The sequence below is a fragment of the Chelonia mydas genome, chromosome 4 (genome assembly GCF_015237465.2).
Source record: "Chelonia mydas isolate rCheMyd1 chromosome 4, rCheMyd1.pri.v2, whole genome shotgun sequence".
Taxonomy (NCBI): domain Eukaryota; kingdom Metazoa; phylum Chordata; order Testudines; family Cheloniidae; genus Chelonia; species Chelonia mydas.
In genome coordinates, this window is record NC_057852.1 from 80,967,574 (window position 1) to 80,989,878 (window position 22,305).

General features: G+C 41.4%; 1 protein-coding gene and 1 long non-coding RNA gene across 3 annotated transcripts in view; one reads left to right on the forward strand and one right to left on the reverse strand.

Moving 5' to 3' along the window:
• Positions 1 to 1,052: 1,052 nt before the first annotated feature.
• Positions 1,053 to 11,183, reverse strand: CCDC110 (coiled-coil domain containing 110). Its single transcript, XM_007063647.4, has 4 exons — positions 11,058 to 11,183; positions 7,926 to 7,991; positions 4,920 to 5,030; positions 1,053 to 3,711 (listed from the first exon to the last, which is right to left on the reverse strand). The coding sequence occupies exons 1-4, from the start codon at positions 11,181 to 11,183 to the stop codon at positions 1,522 to 1,524; spliced, it is 2,493 nt and encodes an 830-aa protein (XP_007063709.3). The 3' UTR covers positions 1,053 to 1,521.
• A 171-nt stretch (positions 11,184 to 11,354) lies between these two features.
• The window catches only part of LOC122465733, a 38,031-nt gene continuing 27,080 nt past the window's right edge, over positions 11,355 to 22,305 (forward strand). The window contains exon 1 of one of the 2 annotated variants that reach the window (XR_006290758.1): positions 11,355 to 11,625. This is a non-coding gene — a long non-coding RNA (uncharacterized LOC122465733). The remainder of the gene's footprint in view (positions 11,626 to 22,305) is intronic. The other variant, XR_006290757.1, reaches the window with a different exon arrangement.

Consider the following 22,305-nt stretch of genomic DNA (forward strand, 5'->3'; position numbering starts at 1 on the left):
CCTTAATATCTATGAGTCTATGAGTTTCTAGTTACCTTGCTTTATTTTTCATTCAGGGATTTATTTCACAGAACCCTATTTATTTGTGACTAAAAATAATCCCTCAACAAATAAGATGTAGTGGGCTAAGAATGTAAACTACAGTCTTCCCATCCAGGCTGCAGAGTGACTCCTACACAGAGACTACTTCAGCCCCATAGCTGAAATAGCTAATGTGTGGTATTTCTGTTACGCTCTTCCCTCTCTCAGCTCCATGGGCTATGGTAACAGGAATATCCATACAGTAATAGAATCCCACAGGCCCCCTCCCTTCTCCCTACATATCTATGGCCCTCTCTTGGCATATGTCTGCAGCAGGAAAATGAAATTTGCTAGCAAATGTGTCAAGACATACTTTAACTAAAACATTTTAAAAAACATTAGAATCTGGTGTAAACAAAGCCATTGCTATTTAAAAATGATAATTGGTCATCGTTAACCATAAAGCAAGACTGGATATCTTTCTAAACAATGGGTTTCAGAGTAGCAGCCATGTTAGTCTGTATTCGCAAAAAGAAAAGGAGTACTTGTGGCACCTTAGAGACTAACCAATTTATTTGAGCATAAGCTTTCGTGAGCTACAGCTCACTTCATCGGATGCATCGGAGCTGTAGCTCACAAAAGTTTATGCTCAGATAAATTGGTTAGTCTCTAAGGTGCCACAAGTACTCCTTTTCTTTTTTCTAAACAATATGTTCAGATGGGTATATAATTTAAATTCAAATCCTTGGGCTTGATGCAGGAATAACTGGGTGAAATGCTCAGGGCTGTGTCAGACTGAAAGATTACAAAATCAAGGGGGGCAGATCCTCAACTGGGGTAAATTCTGATAGCTCCATTGACTTCAGTGGATCTGTGACAATTTACGTCTGCTGAGGATCTGCTCATATGAATCTATAAAATACAGCCAAGGGTCAAGTGTTCAAAAAAGCATACAGGAGATTTCATATTGTGAAACTTCAAACAAAAAGGAACTGAAAACTGAAATAACTGAACAGCAGAATTTTTAATTGGTTTAAAAGAAAGAATGTTTATTACAATTTCTCTGAAGCAAGAAACTGTTGCAGTTTAACTGGAATTGCCTGGAAAAGAAAGACAGTTTTCTATTTAAAATAGTGGGAGTAATTCCTTTGAAGAGATACTTCAGTACAATTAAAAAAGCTCAAGTATAACGTATCACTCTCAAGGTTCAATCCAGAGCTCATTAAAGTAAATGGAAAAACTCCTATACCTTCAATAGGCTTTGGATCAGGCTCTCTTTGAGGTTTTATTATAATAAAAATCGTGTCTGTACTATGTAGAATCTCTTTTTTCGGAAATTTTAATAAGCAACCAAGACTTAAACTGCCTCAGGCTTAAAAAAAAACAAAACACCTAGAGTTTTCCTAAGAACGGTATTCAAACCAATATACAGCCTGGTAATGGTTTTGGTAAGTAATTTACCTAAAAAGTTAGTTGGTGCTCAAACTGGGTAAATTAATATTAAAACAACACTTGTGCAGTAAGATGTTGAAAAGTACAGCACATACCTTGAGGATTGCATTCTAAAGCTGTATACCTGTAATCAGAAATTTCTTCACAAATTTCAGTGGAATACATGGAATGATATTTTTCCTTGCCTGAAATGTAAGTGTGTTTACTCTGCTCATTAACCAGAACAGTAACTTGGTCCCTTAGATTAACATAATCCTTATGGAGATGGCGAAATTCAAACTGCAATACATCCCTTTCATTTTCTATCGTCCGCAGATGGTTTTCCATTAGTAAACGGTCTTCATTCAATCTTCTGATGTTATTTTCATATTTGGAAGTATCTTGTTTACATTCCTGCAGTTCTTTTTTAAGAACCTGATTGTCCTCTGTGATATTTGCCACCACTGTAGATAAATTCTCCCATTCTCTGTTCGTATTCAACAAGTTAGTCTTCAAAATATCCCTTTCTGCTTTTGTATTTTGAAGTTCGGTCAAGAGTTTCTCCTCTGTGTAAGCTTTATCAGACTGGACCTTCTCAAGAGCCTTCTGTATCGTTTGTCTAGCATTAGCACATTCTTGCAATGTCATTTCAAGATCAAGCTTTTTGTCTTTAAGTGATTGCATTATGTGAAGAAGAGTCTCCTGTTCAGATTTTGTTACATTTTCTTTTTCTTTCAGTTGCTGTATTTCAATCTGATTTTTTTCAAGTTCTTTTTCAAGTGAGTTCTTTTCTTTTGCAAGCTGGGATGTTTTTATCTCTAGTTTCTGATTTGCTTCTTGCAACACTGAACGTTCCTTTTGCAAAGATTCTAGTTCTGCAAAGAGCTTATCTTTTTCACTGGTAACAGCAATCATATTTTCTTGTGCTTTCTGGTTATTAATTTTGAAGTTATCTAATGCTTGCATCATACATTGGTTTTCAGTACAGAGTTGACTCCTCTCTCCCTCAAGAGTTTTCTTTTGGTCTTGAAGTTCTTTGCATTTCTTTAACAATTTTTTCACTTCTTTAATACATTCTTTGCTGTCTCCTTCTGATTTAACTAATCTGACTTGCATGCTTTTCTTTTCTTCAACTAAATCCTTAATTTGCTTCTCATACTGTGAATTTATCTCTCTTAGAGACCTTATGATAACAGTAAGAGGTTTCATTTTTGACTTGAGAGTTACATTTTCATTCTCAAGTTCCATCACTTTCTTTTGCAAGTGTTTAAAATCTTTCAGGGAATTTTGTAACTCTTCCATTTTTGCGGTGTACTCATCAGCTCTGATTTCATAGAAGTTCTGATTTCCAAGCTTTAGTAACCTTTGGTTTATGATGTGCAGCTGCTTTTCTTTTTCTTTCTGTAGTTTCTCTACGTGATCGAACATTAGTAATTTATCTTTTACGGTTTCAGAAATGACATTTAACTGGAATGTGCCAAGAGCACTGTCAGTGCTATGCAATTCTTTGTTTTTGTTCTTGGTTTCAGTTTCTGTTTGTGTACTGCATGGAGTTATATAAGAAGAATTCTGTGAGCTGTCACATTCAGAGTCTTTATTAAATTCTTGACCAAGACTCAGATTATTTCTTTTAAGGGAAACCAGAGCAACATGCAAACTGTTTGCCGATTCCTCAGATTCTGAAATTTCCCTTGATTTTAAGTCCATATGTAATTTCTCTCTAGATAAAAAAAGAGCAGATTTTTCTTGGTCTTGTTCTGACATATCATCAGAAACATTACTTTGACTACAGGAAATATTTTGATGTCCAAATGCATGTGCTAGTTCCTGTTCATGAGACTTTTGAAGTTCTTGTTTCAATGGCTTGATAGAATAGCTAAAGTTGTCTGTTAAATGAAGTTCATCACTATATTTGAGAAGAGGCATAAGAGCTTCATCCAAAATTACTTTCTCATTAGGAGACACCATACTTTCAGCCTCCAAATTAGTACAAGGTAGAAAACATTCATATTTGGCATAATCTTTCAATTTACAATCATTTTTTAGAGCAATCATAGTTTTGTTTTTAATTGGTTCTACTGAGTTTTCAATCTTTCCAGTTGCTACAGCTTTTAATGAAATCTGATGTGAAATATTTACATCACTGACCACATTTCCAAAGATAATATTAGAATTTGCTTCCACAGATTGAGTGGTACAGAGTTTCTTATCAAGATGAAATTTCTTCTTAGACAGTGGTGTTTCTGGACTCCCTGTAGGCTACAAAAACCAATAACAATCATGCTATAATGGCTGTAATTTTTCACATTACTGGAGTCACAAGACAACAAATTTGTTGTAAAGTCTAAGTATCATGCAAAACTGGTAGAGATTTTATCTGCCAGCACAATCTTTCTGTCTAACATAAGGAAAGACATATTGAGACTGTTAATCTTTCCAAGAGAATTGGAAAGGAGAGATCACAATACTCCAACAAACTTAAGAAATTGTATAATGGGCCCTATTTCATTTGTCAGTCTTCTGTTTTCTCTCTAAAGCCTACTAATGTTGCATATAGCACTTAACCGTTTTTCCAGAAAGCAAAGCATCCTATCAGCTATAGAGAGGAACGCTATTTTAGAAAAGGCCTGTTCCAAAGCACAGGGAGTCAATAAGTCTTTTTACTGACTTCACTGCACTCTGGATCAGGCCCAAAGAGCTGACTCAGCATGTTGAGTCCTCTAGGAACATTTGCAGCAGGGGAAAGAAAAGCTAATGGCCAAATCTTACACAACTAGTCCCACTGGATTCAATAGGACTACTCAAGTAAGGCAAGCAGGACTTGGTGCTAAATCTGTGTTTAAAAATATGACAGGTTTCAGAGTAACAGCCGTGTTAGTCTGTATTCGTAAAAAGAAAAGGAGTACTTGTGGCACCTTAGAGACTAACTAAGACTAACTAACTAACTATTAGAGACTAATGCTCAAATAAACTGGTTAGTCTCTAAGGTGCCACAAGTACTCCTTGTTTAAAAATATGTTATTTACTTAGCACTTCACAGGAGTGAGACAAACTCTGCCTTCAGACACACATACAAAACCCTCATTGTATTCAATAGGAGCTGTTCCCTTAATACAATCCAAAGCTTTAGCATAGTTTGGAGGCCCTGGTTGAAATCTTATTTACAGTAGAAAAGGAACAGTGCTTTAACCATGTTAGGGGACAACTTTGTTGTTATTAGGTCCCCCAACATGACTATTTTTCTAGACTTCAATTAGTGTTCTCTTAAGATAGAATTATGGTGAACTTATACTATAAATAAGACCGTTATTTATGTTAGGAAGGAAATTACCATGGGCATGTTTTGTGCCCAGAATTTCCCTTTGCTTTGATTATGTTTTACAGAAAACATACAGTTCTCAGGAACAGCAATCCAACAAAATATTATATTGTACAACTCAGCTGCACGTAAGGATTAAGTAACATACCATAGCCATCTCGGGAGGTGTGCTGATCATTGGAAGATTGTCTGGGCTATGTTGTTGAGTTTTTATGTCAATTATATTTTTATTCAGTATCTCACTGATTTCAGATTGTACCTGAAACAGATGTATGGAGACTGTTAATCTTTCAACGACATCTACAGAAAAGCATAGAATCATATAATCACAGAAATGTACAACTGGAAGGGACATCGACAGGTCATCTTGCCCAATGCCCTGCATGGAGGCAGGACTAAATATTATCTAAACCAGGGTTTCTCAACCTGGGGGTCAGGACCGGGTTGCCAGAATGTTTCAAAGGGTTGTGTGGCAGCTCCTGAGGCTACTGTCCCATGTGACTGGCTGGGCTCGCCTCCCTGGTCCAGGCACTGCAACCTCTGTGGTCCCAGTGCCCAGCTGTCATGACGACGGGAATCCAGGTAGGCCAAATTTGAATGAGTGGCACTGCAACCCCATAAGCCAGGTCACAGCTCCACTCACACAAATTTGGTGCAGTCAGAGGGGCAGGGCCAAACCGGAATGGTGCTGCAGCCCTGGAGTGGAGAGCCAAGCCCAACCAGGCCCACAGCACAAGAGCTGCAGGAGCCGCCACTGTGGAGTAAGTGCCCAGCAGGATCTGACCAAAATCACCCCAGGGCCTCCACCCCCAGACTATTTACTGGCTGTGACACTCTGTACTTCAAAGCAGCACTGGAATCCCCATATTCACCACTGTCATATAATTATGATATGTTTTGTAGGAAGTATGTCTTGTGAGGTATCATTTTAAAAGACTTGATCTGTTGAATATTAATATCCTGTTGGATTGTATGTGCTATCATTGTATGTGAAGTTATGAAGTTTTGCTACATGTGTGTTACTGAAATATGTTGTGAGGTTGGGAACACCCACGACCAGCCTTTCAGGTACAACAATGGAGTAGCCAGATACACTGATGTCTGATTAAAGGGAATCCACACTCCCAACAATCATCACAGAAGACTTCTCAGAGAGAGAATGTATACAGTGGAGACTGCTTGACCGATGTAATAGCTCCAGCAGGCTGGAAGAAACTATAAAGGAGGGGATGTGACATCATGACTTGGCCCCATTTCCACCACAACTCAACACTGGAAACACATCTGAAGGACAAAGACTTTGAACTAGGAAGGGTTGTCCCAGGCTGTGTATTCAGGAATGATACCATCTGTCAGGGTGACACTGCTTGATTCAAATACTGTTTAGTTTATAGAATTCAGATTGCAAATTTAATTTAATTTCTTAGGGAATTTCTTAGGTAACTAACACTCCAGTTGAGGCCTTATTAGTGCTGAGTAGAGTGGAAGAATTACTTCTTGTTTCTTACTTACAACATTCCTTCTGATACATCCCAGATTGATGCAAAAAAGTAAACAACAGTATTACTTTGTTGACTCATATTTAGTTCGTGATCCACTATAACCCCCAAATCCTTTTCTGCAGTATGCCTTCCTAGGCAGTCATTTCCCCTTTTTGTACTTGTACAATTGATTAGTCCTTCCTAAGTGTAGTACTTTGCATTTGTCTTGAATTTCATCCTATTTATTTCAGACCATTTCTCCAGTGTGTCAAGATCATTTTGAATTCTAATCCTGTCCTCTGAGATCCTTGCAACTCTTCCCAGCTTTGTATCATCCACAAACTTTATAAATGTATTCTCTATGCCATTATCCAAATGATTTATGAAGATATTGAACAGAACCAGAACCAGGACAGATCCCTGTGGGACCCCACGCAATATGCCCTTCCAATTTGGTTGCAAAACATTGATAACTACTCTCTGAGTAAGCTTTTTCAAACAGTTGTGCACAGCGCACCCACCTTATAATAGGTTTATCTGGGCAATATTTCTCGAGTTTGTTTATGAGAATGTCATGTGAGACAGTGTCAAAAGCCTTACTAAAGGCAAAATCTATCACGTCTACTGCTTCCCCCCACCTACAAGGCTTGTTTCCCTATCAAAGAAGGATATTAGGTTGGTCTGACATGATTTGTTCTTGACAATCCATGTTGACTGTTACTTATCATCTTTCTTCCTATGTAGAAATATTTCATTTTTGGAAGATACACAGTTGATAAAGGATTATTCTCTCCACATGAAAACAAGACTAGATGGCTAAGCTCATCTTTTCCCTAGGCATATGCAAACGGATGGCAGGGATTAATAGTTTCACTATCCACGACAGTGTATAAAGTTAAGTATATGCTCAGTTCTTTGCAGCATCATGACCTTATTTTTTTACACTAGAAAGTGAGTTGAAAAAGTGCAGAACACTGTTCCTGAAATGGTAGTCTAGCATTTTTGGAGAAGTGGTGTTTGAAAAGTAGGGGACAAATTCTGCTCTCCCTTAGACTGATCAGGAATAACTCCTTTGAAGTCAGTGGAGTTATTTCAGATTTAAATGACTGTGAGAGACTTTGGCCCTCTCTCTTTTTCTAATTCAGCTCCTTTTCCCCTGCAACACTGCCTGTTTTGAGGTCCTCCTTGGCACTGTGATGGTGCAGTGCAAGTATCTAGATAGAATGTATAGAATAAACTACCTTATGAATTATTTTACTGTATGTTGAGTAGCAGATAAAACACATATTTAACATGCACAGTAAGCTAAATATAGCTTTAATAAGCTAAGTAACTGTAATGTTCTTCTAAATTGTGTATAATAAAAACAGGATCCTGTTTCTAAGGATAAAATATATTTCAGCTATTGGCAATACCAACAGCTTAAGTGGTCATGTTTATTAATTTTATAAGAATTAGGAAATTCATTTTCAGAGAATCAGCATAGTCTTTGATTTTTAACACAGACTACAGTATTAACAGAGCTATTGGTCTGTTTTATCAAGTTTTGTGCAAAATAAAGTTGTTTGGTTTGGGACTTTTGTTAAGATACCCAAGTCAGTACCTAAAAAGTTAGTATAGAAGATTGTTGGGTTTTTCCTTTTATTTTAGAAATACTTAACTTCTGCTCTTACCAAGTTAACATTCAGCAGAGTCTGTTGCCGAAGTGCCTGAAATGATTTCAGCTGTTGTTGAAGGATCTAAATTTGTAAAATGAATAATAGAAAGCTGAGAGGTTTGTACAGATTGAGATGAGTTAGAACAATTCTCTTTATTATACTTACATTTTCCCTTTCGGTTCTAGATTGCCAGTTTGGACCCACCCTCACAGACTAGCTAGAGAAAGTTTTTACTGTCCAATAGCTATTTAGTGGCTTATCTGAAATGAATTGGGAGTTTCCAACACCTTTCCTATTCAGATTCATTTGGAAAAAGAATTCCTGTGTGAATGTATCTGAACTGGATCACAAGCATTCACAAACACAATGAATACATGAGCTAGAGGAATGAGTATAAATTGGGCAAAAAGGTTCCTAATTTTCACAGTTTGCTTAGGAAGCATGTTCCCAACTAGTGGAAGAAGGGGAAGAAGGAGGTAAGAGACATTGTATGGACATAGTCAAATAAATCAGGTTAAAAAAGGTACAACACTTGTTTATATTTAAAAGAAACTGCAGTTGAAAAGATATTTAGTGGTAAACTACATTGCCTCAGACTACATCAGCAAATTGGTCTTCCTACTGGAAACTTTAGCACTATATACAGTTATGGATGTACTGAAACAATCAGTTTAGTTATTAAGCTTCAAAAATGTTTTGTGCTAATAATTTGGATTAATTTAGCATACTTTTAGTGCTGATTGCGGTTGGATTTGACTTTCTGTTCCTGATGTATAATTATCTGAAAAATAAAAGCATCAAACCCTACAGTTATAGTATCTATAATTCACAGGCAGAAACCTTAAATGTCTAGTAAGAGTGCAATGAAAGAGAGAGAGAGAGAGAGAGAGAAATCAGCTCTGCACTGGTGCTCAAACTGGAGAGGAGGGGGAAAATCTTGTTCCTTCCCTAGCCTGGTGCCAGCTGATGATTTAATGATGGCTTGGCTGTTTCCACAAGAAAAAGATTCCCAGCCTTTGGATGGGCAGAGGATGATTCTCCCTTCCAAACCCACGCCATTCAAATGGTGAGACATCCTCTCCAGACCACACCATGCTAACTTAACTTTCTCTTGGAAAAGCTAACAAGCATGTTTGTTAGTGTTGCCAACTCTCATGATTTTGTCTTAAGTCTCATGATAATTATTGTTTTCCTTAAAAACCTGGCTCCTGGAGTCAAGTGGATATGTGATGATTTCAGCCTTTATTCCTAAAGAAAAAGTAAGTTTCTAGCCTTCGTGGCTGTAGAGAAAGTTTCAAAATATGACACGAGTGCATTCTAAAGGTTCAAAAAGCAGAAGGCAAATAAAAAGAACACCAAATCTATTATTTTCACATAAACTCATGATTTTTGGTGAGCCTGACTCATGATTTTTGAACATTTGGGGTTGGCAATATTGGTGTTAGCTTACTCCTGGGGGACCCTTCATCCTATTGCATGTGGCCAAGTGAGAGCACGAGGCAGCAGAAGAATGAAGCGGGGCCAAACCCATCATTTTAATCTGGGGAGTGTGCCGTTAGGGTCCTTGCCTGTTTCATTCTAGTCCAGTGGTTTTCAACCTCTGGTACATGGAGCCCTGGGGATCTGCAGGCATCCGTACCTCCATTCAAAATTTTTTAGGGGTCAGCAAATAAAGGTTGAAAACCATTGCTCTAGTTCATGAGGAATGTCACTTCAAAACATAAGGAGTACTTGTGGCACCTTAGAGACTAACCAGTTTATTTGAGCATGAGCTTTCGTGAGCTACAGCTCACTTCATCGGATGCATAGCATATCGTGGAAACTGCAGAAGACATTATATACACACAGAGACCATGAAACAAAACTTCCTCCCACCTCACTCCCCCGCTGGCAACAGCTTATCTAAAGTGATCCTCAAGTAGAGCCATTTCCAGCACAAATCCAGGTTTTCTCACCCTTCTCCCCCCCCCCCCCCCCCCCACACACACACATACAAACTCACTCTCCTGCTGGCAACAGCCCATCTCCCTTTGAAACCCCTCTTTATAATGCGCATGATAATCAAGGTGGGTCACCTCCAGCACTAATCCAGGTTTTCTCACCCCCCCCCCCACCCCCCCCCCTTTTTTTTTCAAAACATGCTCCTGAGAACTTGGCAGCTAACTTATCACTTGCTTTTCATTTGCATCTAAAGACCATGAGTTCCTCCAGTCCTTCAGCGCAGGGCCCCTATCAATTTGTGAGGAATTTAAGCTTTTGTTACAAAAAATAATTCTAGGTTGTGAAGAACACTTTCTGACTGTGCCCCATATGCAGCAAAGCCTTCCTGGGTATGCAGGCAGCTTGGGATGCTAGCAGGGAGAGGTGTGAACTGCTCCTATTCATCTCACTGGTGTGTTAATTCTGAAGACCAGTGATGACAATTTAAATGGCAACACTATTAATTGTTTCACTCCTGCCCATTTTGGCAGAAAGACCCAGTGCTCCATCACTACATCCCCATAACGTGACTCCTCTGCACATCCTCTGCTGCGGTAGCTGCTTCTGGCCTCTTGCCACTGGCCTGGCTTTGCTGGCACCCGGGGCTGTTCATTACATTTCATTCAGAGCAGCCTCTGCCTTAGTACCTGGGGCGAGGCTGCCACATGTCCCCAGGTTCAGGGGTTGATCCCCATTTGCCTCAAGCTGGCTGTGGACATTCAAGGAGTCATGAATATATTTGTGGTGCTAGAGCAGGGTGATGAGATGTCACCACACAGTGAGGATGCAATGACATCACATCACACGGCGAGGATGCAATGACATCACACCAATCACACACCGAGGATGCAATGACATCCTACCACATCACACAGTGAGGATGCAATGACATCACACCAATCACACTGTGTACATGCAATGACATCACACCAATCACACACCGAGGATGCAATGACATCCTACCACATCACACTGTGTGCATGCAATGACATCACACCAATCACACTGTGTGCATGCAATGACATCACACCAATCACACTGCGAGGATGCAGTGACATCATACCACATCACACTGCAAGGGTGCAATGACATCACTGCACATCATGGTGCCCCCCAGGGGCAGATGCCAATGGGGACCTTGCATTTTGGGCAGAGGGAGACTCTTACCCGGTCCTGCCTCCTCGCAGCTGGCCAGGGCCCTGGAGACGGAGAGCGGCAGGGGGTCCGACCCCTGCCCCCTGCTCCCGCCACTGCTGTCCCCGCAGTCCTTCCCTGCAACGCAAACGGAATCATCAAACTCTGTAACTACGCCCGCCTGAGCAGTCCCCCAATCCGGCCTGCGCGTGTGACTCACTGTGTCCACCGCCTTGTCTCATTTTGTCCTGCGCCCGCCCGCACTCGCTTTCCCTCTCACTGACCCCAACTGCCCAACCTGTTCCGCCTCAGTTCGCGTTGCCAGGTAACGGTTCTCATGGAAGCGGAGGCGGTGCAAGGCAGGCAGCCGTGGCTCCCTGCTCCCGAGGCACGCGCGCCCCCTGGAGGCCACGAGACCCCCCCGCCACGCTCCCCTCTTTCTGCTAGGAGCCTCGCGCCCCCTGGTGGCGCAAACTCCCTTAGAGCTTTCGGTTAGTCGCAGGCCGAAGGGAGGGAGCTCGCTGGCTGCGCCCGGCACATGGGGGGCAGGGGAGGAGCCGAGTCTGTGCTGTGTTAGTGGCCGTTTGTGGAGCGGAGGAAGGTAACTGTATGGTGCTCTGCACAGTGGGGGCTGGTGCAGGAGGATACGCGGTGTGGGGGTGCTGTGGGGATGGGCAGTCTGGGAATGCACAGAGAACAGTCCAGCTGCATTGCACTGAGCCCCTTTGGTGCAAAGCACATCCCCTGCCCTGCAAACTGTGCCCCCTCTCCAGTCCCTGGCAATTCCCCCTCCCCCTCACACCCAAACCTCACTCACTTAGCACGACCCCACTACTACCAGCTCACTCCACAGTGGGGGCTTTTCTGAGAGCCCTAGCTGCTGCAATCAGGTCACAGCTTTCCTTAAAAGCCAGCAAGCTGCCAGCTCCCATGGCACAGAGGAAAGCTTGACTGGGAACCTAAAAGGCTCCAGCCTCAGCCAGGAGGGAAAATGAAAAGAACCCAAGAGCTATTATTTTGTAAATCTCATGATTTTTGTCCACAGTTTCATGATTTGCTGGGACTTGACTCACAAACAATTAGGCAATACTGAAGCACAATAGGGCAAGTGAAGATGTTTCTTTCTCTACACACCCCATTTCCCCTAGTAAGTCTCTTCCTCTGCCCAGGCCAGGCATTGGAAAGCATGCTGTTGTTTTACTTTTCATACATAATTTTTCACACCCTGTTGTTGATAATAAGCCCTGGGAAATTTAAAACAAATGTAATTCCTTGTCAGTTTCGTTATCTACACTGCTCCTACTTCACTGGACTGTTACTGCAACTATTATGTTGCGCTGATAATGGGTGCCATGAGGAGGGCTGGGGGGGGATCTTTGCTGGCAGGGTTGCTCGTGGCCCTCGTCGGGCTGCGCAACAAACCGTGACCTACCCCATAGGTGAGTAAGGAGTCACGGAAGAGGCGGACTTGCTGGTAGGCTGCAGCTGCCTGCTTCCCGGTCCTTTTACCCTCCGCCATGAGGGCCCTCGCGGCCCAGAGGATTTGATGGCAGTCCCCTCATCGCTGGACTGTTACTGCAGGTGGGCAGGCAGGCTTGCTTTAGCAGTGGTCAGTACTGAGACTGATTTTTAGTAATGCATGTTGGGTTTTTTTTGTTGAAAGAACTTAATCATATTTTATTTAAAGAAATAACTTAGGAAAGTGAATCAAAGTTCAGATTAATTTCTTATCTCTCTGCCTATTTAAGGTTATTATATGGCTCCCATTACCGTAATATCTATGTGCCTCCCAATCTTTAATGTATGTATCTTTACAATACCCCTGTGAGGTAGGGAAGTGTTGTTGTCCCTATCTTACAAATGGGGAGCTGAGGCACATACCCAGGCTAGGGCCTGGATGCTCAATGGCATCCAGGTGCCCAACTGCCACTGAGGATCAGGGCCTAACGGTATGTCTATACTGCAGCTGGGAGTGAGTTTTGCAGTACAGGTACTGCAGTACAGAGTAACACTAGCTGGGCTTGAACTAGTGCACTAAAAATGGCAGTGTGGATGGGCCAGTCAAGCCTACCAAGGGTCTGAATTCAGGTTACTAGTCTGAGGCTCTGCCAGAGGCACAATGTTGGCATTGTTGTTTTTAGCCCCAGTAGCATGAGTCTGTCTGCCTGGGTTGGAATGCTTGCTCCCTGCTGCAGTGTAGACATACCCTAAGTTACTTTCCCAATGTCACTTGGGAAATATGTGGTGGAGCAGGGACTTAAACCCAGGTCTCCCAAGTCCTAGGTTAGCACTATAAACACTGGACCATCCTTCATCTCCCCCCACAAAAAATACCCCCAAACTAAAAAAATCAATAAAACTGACAACATATATACCAAACCCTGTTCATTCAATTGCTTTTGTTGTTTCCTAGTGACTAACCCTTATTTACATGTTGTCTACTTAAAGTCTGATCAATAATCCTTATTCACATGAATAACCTTTATTCATGTAAGTAGTAGTCCTATTGAACTAAGAGGCTACTCTTGATTAAATTACTCGTGAATAAAGATTTCAGGATTAGGTTCTTAGACGGTAAATTCTTTGGGGCAGAGATATTCTTTTTACTTGTTTATAAGACATCTGTCAGACTTTTGATATTATATAGATAGGACACTTTTGTTGAAAAAACAACAGCAAATGGTTGATCAAGTCAATATTCTACCATGAGGCAATCCTACCATAGTGGACGTATTCTAAATCTTACACTTTAGCCCAGGGGTGGCCAACCTGAGCCTGAGAAGAAGCCAGAATTTACCAATGTACATTGCCAAAGAGTCACAATAATATGTCAGCAGCCCCGCATCAGCTGCCCCCCGCTCCCAGTGCCTCCCACCCACCGGCAGCCCTGCCAATCAGTGCCTCCCCCTCCCTCCCCGCACCTCCCAATCAGCTGTTTTGTGGCATGCAGGAGGCTCTGGGGGAGAGGGGGAGGAGCGAGGGCATAGCAGGCTCAGGGGAGGGGGTGGGAAGGGGTGGAGTGGGGGCAGGGCCTGTGGCAGAGCCAGGGGTTGAGCAGTGAGCAACCCCCAGCACATCGGGGCTGGAGCTAAAGGCGCCAACTTTCCAGAGTCGGTGCCTATACAAGGAGCCGCATATTAACTTCTGAAGAGCCGGATGTGGCTCCAGAGCCACAGGTTGGCCACCTGTACTTTAGCCCATACATCAAATGTTAAACTTCTATATTTAATATCACAGTTTACCTCACAGTTTACATTACACAGATATTTAATATCTCACAGTTTACCTGAGACACTAAAGTTTTTTATGCCCACTACTATAAATAAGCCAGAAGTGTGTGTGGTAGAGTCTGTTATCTGTAGATAAAATTCATCTTGAGGGTTCTGATTTCAAATTGTGTGAAGTCATTTCCCTGACTTTTCCTGGGGGAAGGAAAATGGTCTTAATGCATAGGCCATAGCCTGAAAAAGGGTTTTCATTTTTGGAGATACTGTATTAGAGAGGTTTTCAGTCTTTATACTGTGGCCCAATTTTTTGTTATATAATTTTCATTTACAAAGTTTGCACATGTGTTCATGGCATTGGATGATTATATTTGAACAAAATTAGATAAATACAAAAAAATCTGGGAAAGTTGGAGGTCATTACTGAGGGAAGGTCTGCAACTAGGCTGTCACAAAGACAAAAAGAGCTCTCTGTTCTACAGGGATACTATCTCCAGGTCACATTTGGATCATGAGTCTCAATGCACAAGAACTGAATAGCCATAATATTTAAGTTTCTCAGACTCTCCAAATAGCTCTAGTGTTTATGCAGAAGTACACGATTAGTGAGCCCTTCATACACCTGTCGATCGACAGCTGAAGAGTCTAGGGACTGGAGATAGTCCAGCAGTATTACACAACAACAATAAAATGTAAATCCTATACTTAGATACCTACTATGAGGCCAGAAATAAATGCTTGTCATTTTCTTGGCCTCATAATTTTTTCTAAAGTTTTGGCCTATGATTGAGATCCAGGGCATAACGGAATACTAAATATATCACAGTAGCTTCCTGTATAATTCTTATAGGAGAAAAGAAAAGCTTTTCACCTACCAAGACCAGATTTCAGCATTCAGTATTTCCGTTCAGCAGCTGAGGACGTCTTTAACATTAATGCAGAGGAAACAGAATCCTTAAATCAGATTTTGGCAACTAAGTAGAGAGAGAATTGATTTTTCAATTAAAAATATATATATTTATTTGATATTTAGAGTCATGTTCTCCACTTCAGGCCTTATTTGAATCTCATCCCAAATAAAACCAATGACATTCTATTGTCTTCAGTGGAAATTTACACCAGTGTAAGGGAGCTTAGAATAAGGCCCTTTTACTTTAGTGAGATTATGCTGGGTATAACTGAAGGAAGAATTTGTCTCAGTTGCATCATACTACAGTGTTAGGGATTTTTTAAAATAAGGCATTTAAATTCACCCTTAAGTGGCAGCAGTAGATAAAGTATTTCAATTTTGTGATAGACCTTATTTCAAGGGAAAATTTTAATTAAAATACCCAGCCTTCCTGTCAATTCAAGGAGACTACCAACCTTTTTAAAAGACCATTTTATAATATGAAATATCTGGGAAGGAGGAGGGGAGACTATGCTGTCAAGCAATATGACATAACAGGAAAGAAACCAAATTGCTTAGGCTGATGACAGTGGTGGAATTCACTATCTTAATAATGTAAAGAATAATGTGCAGGCTTAGTTGCTCCATGGTTCTTATATGAATGTGTTTGAATAATGGACATTCCCCAGAACATTTAAGTTTTATCATCAGCGAAGATGGTGACACAAAAAAACAGTGAGTTTTCCCACTGATGTAAATAGAGGTTTACACATACATGCTCCCTAATGTTAGTGGGAGTCTGCATCTAAATCACAAGTGTATCAGTCAATAGGAGAATAAATCCCTTAGTATTCTACCAGTTTTAGATCACTCAAGACAGACGCTATAAATAAGAATATTAAAGACCCACTGTGAAGTAGAGCAGTTACCTGGAAGAAACCTCTTCATAAGTTTAAGAAACATCTCTCCAATCTAGTCCATCCAAGAGGTGATTATGCTTCTGGTAGAATGATCTGAAAAGGGAATAGAGGGCCAGATTCTTAGCTGATGTGAACTGATGTAGTTCCATTGCCTGTTTACAACAGCAAATGGTCTGGCCTAGAGTATTTTATGAGGTTCCCAATCCATCAGTGTAGATATGAACATAAGTAGTAGCACCTTATTGGATTCCTGGAAAGACAAAAAGGCCTGTTAGATATTCTAAACCCTTGTGTCCTGGTTAAATAAACTTCCAAAGCAACCTTGTAATTCAAAATAAAAGATTGAGTAATACAACAGCTTCCTAATGATATAGTACAAGTGAATCCCAAAGTCAACATGAAAGGAGGAAGCATGAACATCCTGGCAGAGAGAGTGTCCTCTGCTGATGTCTATATAAGCTGAAATAAAGCAAATACAGTGGAACCCCGTTTATCTGATCTAATTGGGACCAGGGCCAGATCAGATAATCAGAAATTCAGATAATCAGGAGAATGGGCAAAGAGCTTTCTATCCATTATTTTAAGATGCAGAGTTGCTTTTACACTAGCTGACACCTCCTGGAAGCAGCAGCAGCAATAATAATAATAATTTTCAGACTTCTTTTCAATAATTTTGCCAGCACTGCCACATGTTTTGTAAATACAGTAGGTGAACTTTTCAGATCAGAGAGGAATATCTTGTACTTGAACGTTTCCTTGCCTCAGAAACTGGCAGTGAGCCCCCCTCCTCATAGGGATCAGAAAATAAGCATGTTTTAGATCTAAAATGCCAGTCAACTTCTTGGCCTCCACCAGCTGCAAAAGCTGTTTACAGTGAGCATGTGGAATCCTTTGATACTTCATAAAATAGTATATCTGTATGGGATGAAAGGGTCCTGGTTTTTGGGGACAATGGAATACAGTATTTTGAATGAACTTCTTGGCTTCGAAGAAAGTCATGTAACTATCCCTATTGGATCCTTCTTTTTATATGGGTGCATACACTATTTGAGATGGCTTGTTGACCCAGAAAAAACGAACTGAAATACCTTTGCAAATGGTTACTAACCACTCAATGACCTCATGTAATATTTTACCATATTTGAAGGAGAAATCAGTCTTTGTTCTACAGAGTAAACATTTTAAGATGTGAGAGACGTTATCTGAAAATGCGGGTTGAAGCTTTTGTATTGGAAGACCTATGAGAGATCCCTCATTCACCACCAGCTCCTCAATTTGATTACTCCTATAAGAAGATTGATAAGATTAGGAGTGAAAGGATTAGGAGATTAGAAATATGGCCTTTTATATGATTGAGGTGAGCATATTGCACCTACTTGTCTTACTTATTCCTAAATCTGCCTTGAGAGGTCTTAAAGGGTCTGAAAATGTTATCATTTAGGCATCTCCATTTGTCTGAGTCACAACATGGTCACAATAGATGGTTCAAGGCAAAAATTCAACTTTCAACATCTGGCAAAAATTTAGGGCTTGTCTTCTCTGCTAAAGAAGCTGAATTTTTTACCTTGAGTTAAAAATACAGTGACGACCAGGCACTTCAGTTTTACCGCAAGGTAAACTCACTGAGGTCATCCCTAAAAGTTTACCTCATGGTATAACTTCTCTATATAACTAAAGAGTACACAACATATTCAAAAGAACTATTGGCTATTTTCCACACATGTTTGGGAGTAACTGGGCTTTTCTTATAGAAAGCCTGGACATACAGAGGGTCATCCCCAGAGTTCACTAATTGCCTAATTTTTTACAATAAAGACAAATGATAACAAATAGCATGATTCTCAAAGCTTGCAATATCAGGTGCCAAACTATCTTGACATATGCAGTGTTGTTGTAGCCATGTTGGTCCCGGGATATTTAGAAAGACGAGGTGGATGAGGTAATATCTTTTATTGGACCAACTTCAGTTGGTGAGAAAGGGAAACTTTCAGGCTTACGCAGTGCTCTTCTTCAGGTCTGGGAAAGGTACTCAGAGTGTCACAGCTAAATACAAGCTGGAACAGATTGTTTAGCATAAGTTGTTAACACATATTTCAAGGGACCATTGAAGGTGAAGTGGCCTGTTAAAATGACCCAAGCTGCTTCTCCCCTTCCTGCTTTTCCCCTTCCTTTCCTCTCTATGATTGGAGAGGACTTAATGGGCCTTGACTGGTCCCTTGAAATATGTGTTGTCTACTTATGCTAAACAATGTGTTCCACATTGTATTTAGCTGTGACACTCTGAAGTTTCCCAGACGTGAAGAAGAGCTCTGTGTGAGCTCAAAAGCTTGTCTCACCAACAGAAGATGGTCCAATAAAAGATATTACCTCACCCATCTTGTCTCTCAAACTGTTTTGAGTGTGTATAACCCCGTGATCTTTTGAAGGAGGAAGCTGATTTAACCACAAACAGCTCATTAAATTTGTCTTGTCCTTTAACATCACAGACATAATATTAGAATCAGCTACATGGGCAGCTGTCACATTCTGATTATTGTAAAAGGATGAGTATGAATATTCTGTGAACCTTTGAACAGGTGCAACCTAGACAGGTTTATTACATCATCAAAACAATAAAGATAATAATATGTTAGGCATAGAGGACCTATGAGTAGTCCTAGACCCAGAGTATATAAAAGGTTTAGAAATGTCTGTTTGTTACTCTGACTTGCCTGGCAAATTAATGGCTAAGTAAGTCAGGATTCTGTGAGTAAACAACGGAAAAATAAAAAATTAGGGCCAGTCTCTGTTTACTTAAGTTGAAGAATTTTAAATAGTTCAGAGTCATTTGATGGATAAAATGAGGAGAAAGTTACTTTTGTTGCTTTTGTCCCCTGTATCCTATCTACCAGGGTGCAGATGTCTAAGATCAATCATAAATCTTGTCTGGCTGAGGTCAGGTGAAGAAAGAGAGACTCTCATAGTTTCAAATTCTAGGAAAGGCAATCTTTCCCTGTGACACACTGAACACCTTGATTTATATCTGTATCCACATGTGAAGAGTAGATGGTATGGTTGAAGCACACTGTGAGCCCTTTCAGCATCTGGGCTAAGAATGGCTTGTCTTGGGAAATTCCATTGTAGGGAAAGACTTTCTATCAGGTTGTAGTGGAGCCCCAGCCAAAATGAAGGCATGGGCCTGGAACTGGCTGCTTCTGAGGCTGTGTTTTCTATTCTTCATACACAACTGTGGGATGATGATGATGGTAGACTGTTTTGAGAGCTTGTTGTTAGCCCTGTTACAAGCATCTTGATGCAGATTCTAACTCAGTCCTCGCTTTTGTCAATGGTAGGACAATGACCAATACCAATATCATTCTACCAAAAGGCAGAATCTGCATTAGATGGCTTTCCAGAACTGGACTGCTGTCCTGACAATGAATGTCTTCCAAGGTACTGGTTCTAGAATCTCACTAGAATCTAGAATCAGTGCCTTAGTACCATGTGCTTATAGAACTTACATGCTTAATGGCTGGGTTTTGGCACCTAATTAGCTCCTGGTATGGGGCACAAGGAAGAACAACATTGAGTCTCAGGGCCTTTTGTGCAATATCTCTGAAAAGTGCACTATCGTGGATGGCAGGTATATAGAAAAGGTGATTCACAGATCCACATCAAGCTTGTGTGCATGGGAAAAATCTCATAACAAATCATGCTGAGTAAGGGAAAGGCTACATGCTTCCTAGACGGAGGTGTCAATAGAGAAGGTTTTGGAACAAATTGATAAATTAAACAGTAATAAGTCTCTAGGATCAGATGATACTCACCCAAGTGTTCTGAAGGAACTCAAATATGAAATTGCCGAACTACTCACTGTGGTATGTAACCTATCGCTTAAATCAGCCTCTGTACCAGATGACTGGTGGATAGCTAATGTAATGCCAATTTTTAAAAAGGGCTCCAGAGGCGATCCTGGCAATTACAGGCTGGTAAGCCAACTTCAGTACCAGACAAACTGGTTGAAACTATAGTAAAGCAAAGGATTATCAAACACCTAGAGGAGCACAGTTTGTTGGAGAAGAGTCAACAGGGCTGTTGTAAAGGAAAATCATGCCTCACCAATCTATTAGAATGCTTTGAGGGGCCACGTGGACAAGGATGGCCAAACTTACTGACCCTCCAAGCTGCATATGATCGATAATCTTTAGAAGTTTCAGAGCTGGGCATGCCTGCCGAGGCTCGGCGGCTTCAGCCCTGCGGGGCACGCCTGCCAGGGTTCAGGCCTTTTGCCCTGCCGCAAGATGGTGGGGCTCGGGGCTGAAGCCCTGCTCCTGCTGAAGCCCCAAGCCCCAGTAGTCGCCTCTCATGGGGCTGAAGCCACAAGACCTTACAAACAGAACATTCTTAACTCCATTATAATCAAAGCCTTCTGCTCACTTCCAGCAAGAAAAGGAAAAAATGGCTCTGGGACTCACGAAATTTATAAGGTTCTAGTCAATGGGTGCTTTCAAGAGTGGGAAGCCAGCTAGAATTTTTCCGTTTCTTGACTACATTTTTTGTGAAGGAGAAGGAAAGGAAAAACAGATTTGGATGCACACAAGATGTGAAGTTCCATGCTTCTATGTACAGAAGAAGGGAATTCAAGGAAAGTAAGCCATATTCTGCTCTGTTGTGCTGTTTTAGATTACAGTGGAATTACTCTGGATTTACACTGGTATAATAGCAGAATTTGGCCTAGTGATTAACCACTTAACATAATCTCACACTTCAATTTTAATTTGACTGTGATAAACAGGAACAGAAGCACTAGTCAATAAAATGGGCTTTGGCATGGGAGCCACAGCTGTGTTTAGTACCTCTGCAAGTCAGGCTATTAATGACAAAAATGAAAATTTGTGATTGAGGGAATTAATAAATAAGAAGCATCAGGATAGTAGGTAATCCTTGGAAAGAGTCAAAATAAAAGGGTCTCAGTCAATGCTACTTATTACGTGAGCAAAAATAAATTGATCTGTGTAACGAACAAGGAAATGGCTGAGAGACATTAAAGGAGTGCCGTCAACTTGATGCTACTGTTAGTTTATATTTTTACACATTAGATTTCAAGTACTATAATTAACCCTGGTTCTCTTTGCCACTTTTTGAGGGGGTTTTCTTTTTTGCTTTCATTCCCCTGTTGCTGGGTGTAAATACCTTCACAAACAACTGTCACAAAGTATTTTAAAATGTACAAACTGGAAAAATAGAGATTTCTTATTTCCAGTCTTTATGAATTATAGTATTCTTCTTCGAGTGCTTGCTCATATCAATTCCAATTAGGTGTGTGCTCCCCAATACTGTCATCACGGTACTGCTCCCTGATGCTGGCCTTGAGACAGCGTTCCCTGACTCTGGCTCCAACTGAACGACACTGATTCCCGGCACCGACCACGCAGCACCGCTCTCCAGCACCACACCGATCAGCACTGCCGTGGTCATCGCGCTCTAATTCCTTTTACTTGAGACACAGTTGGTACTGGCGAGATGCCTGTGGCAGGCGTAGTGGGAAAGACCGACGCAATGGCCATTTTTGACTCCATGGGCATACCACCAAGCCCAAGGCACACTCCCCAGGGGTTCACAGTCTGTGGCCTCAGAAGGATGTGTGCCTCCGCCAGCCAGGGACTGTCCCATACCTTGGGGTTCTGAGACAGGGTCAGGTTGTGGCACAAGCATGGTCCTGCTCCCGGCATCGAGACTGCGGTCGGCACCGAGAGTCATGGCACCAAACAGTACGACTTCAGGGAGCTGGAGGGCCAAGAGGGCCCAGTGCTGCCTCTGGCTTCATCATCTTCATCACCGGATGAAGCAATGGTGGGATCTTCCTCCTTGGGGCTGCCCTATTGATAGCAGGGCACATCAGGACCTGCAGCGCAGGATCGCCTGCTATATGGGCTATGAGGAAGTGGTGGAATTGGAGGACCCAGTGGTGAACATTTTAACCCCGGAAGGGCCATTCAGGGTACTTCTGCCCCTTATAAAAACTATTCAAACCACAACAAAAAATTTGTGGGAAACCCCTGCCTCCATCCTCCAACATCCAAGGGGGTGGAGAGGAAGTATTTTGTACCCTTCAAAGGGTAGGAGTACCTATTCCCTCACCCACAACCCTGCTCATTGGTGGTGGTGACAGTTAACGAGAAAGAGAGAGAGTTGCAACAGGGCCCGACTCCCAGGTTGAAAGACTCCAAAAAGATGGACCTCTTCGTCCGCAAGGTCTACTCGACTGG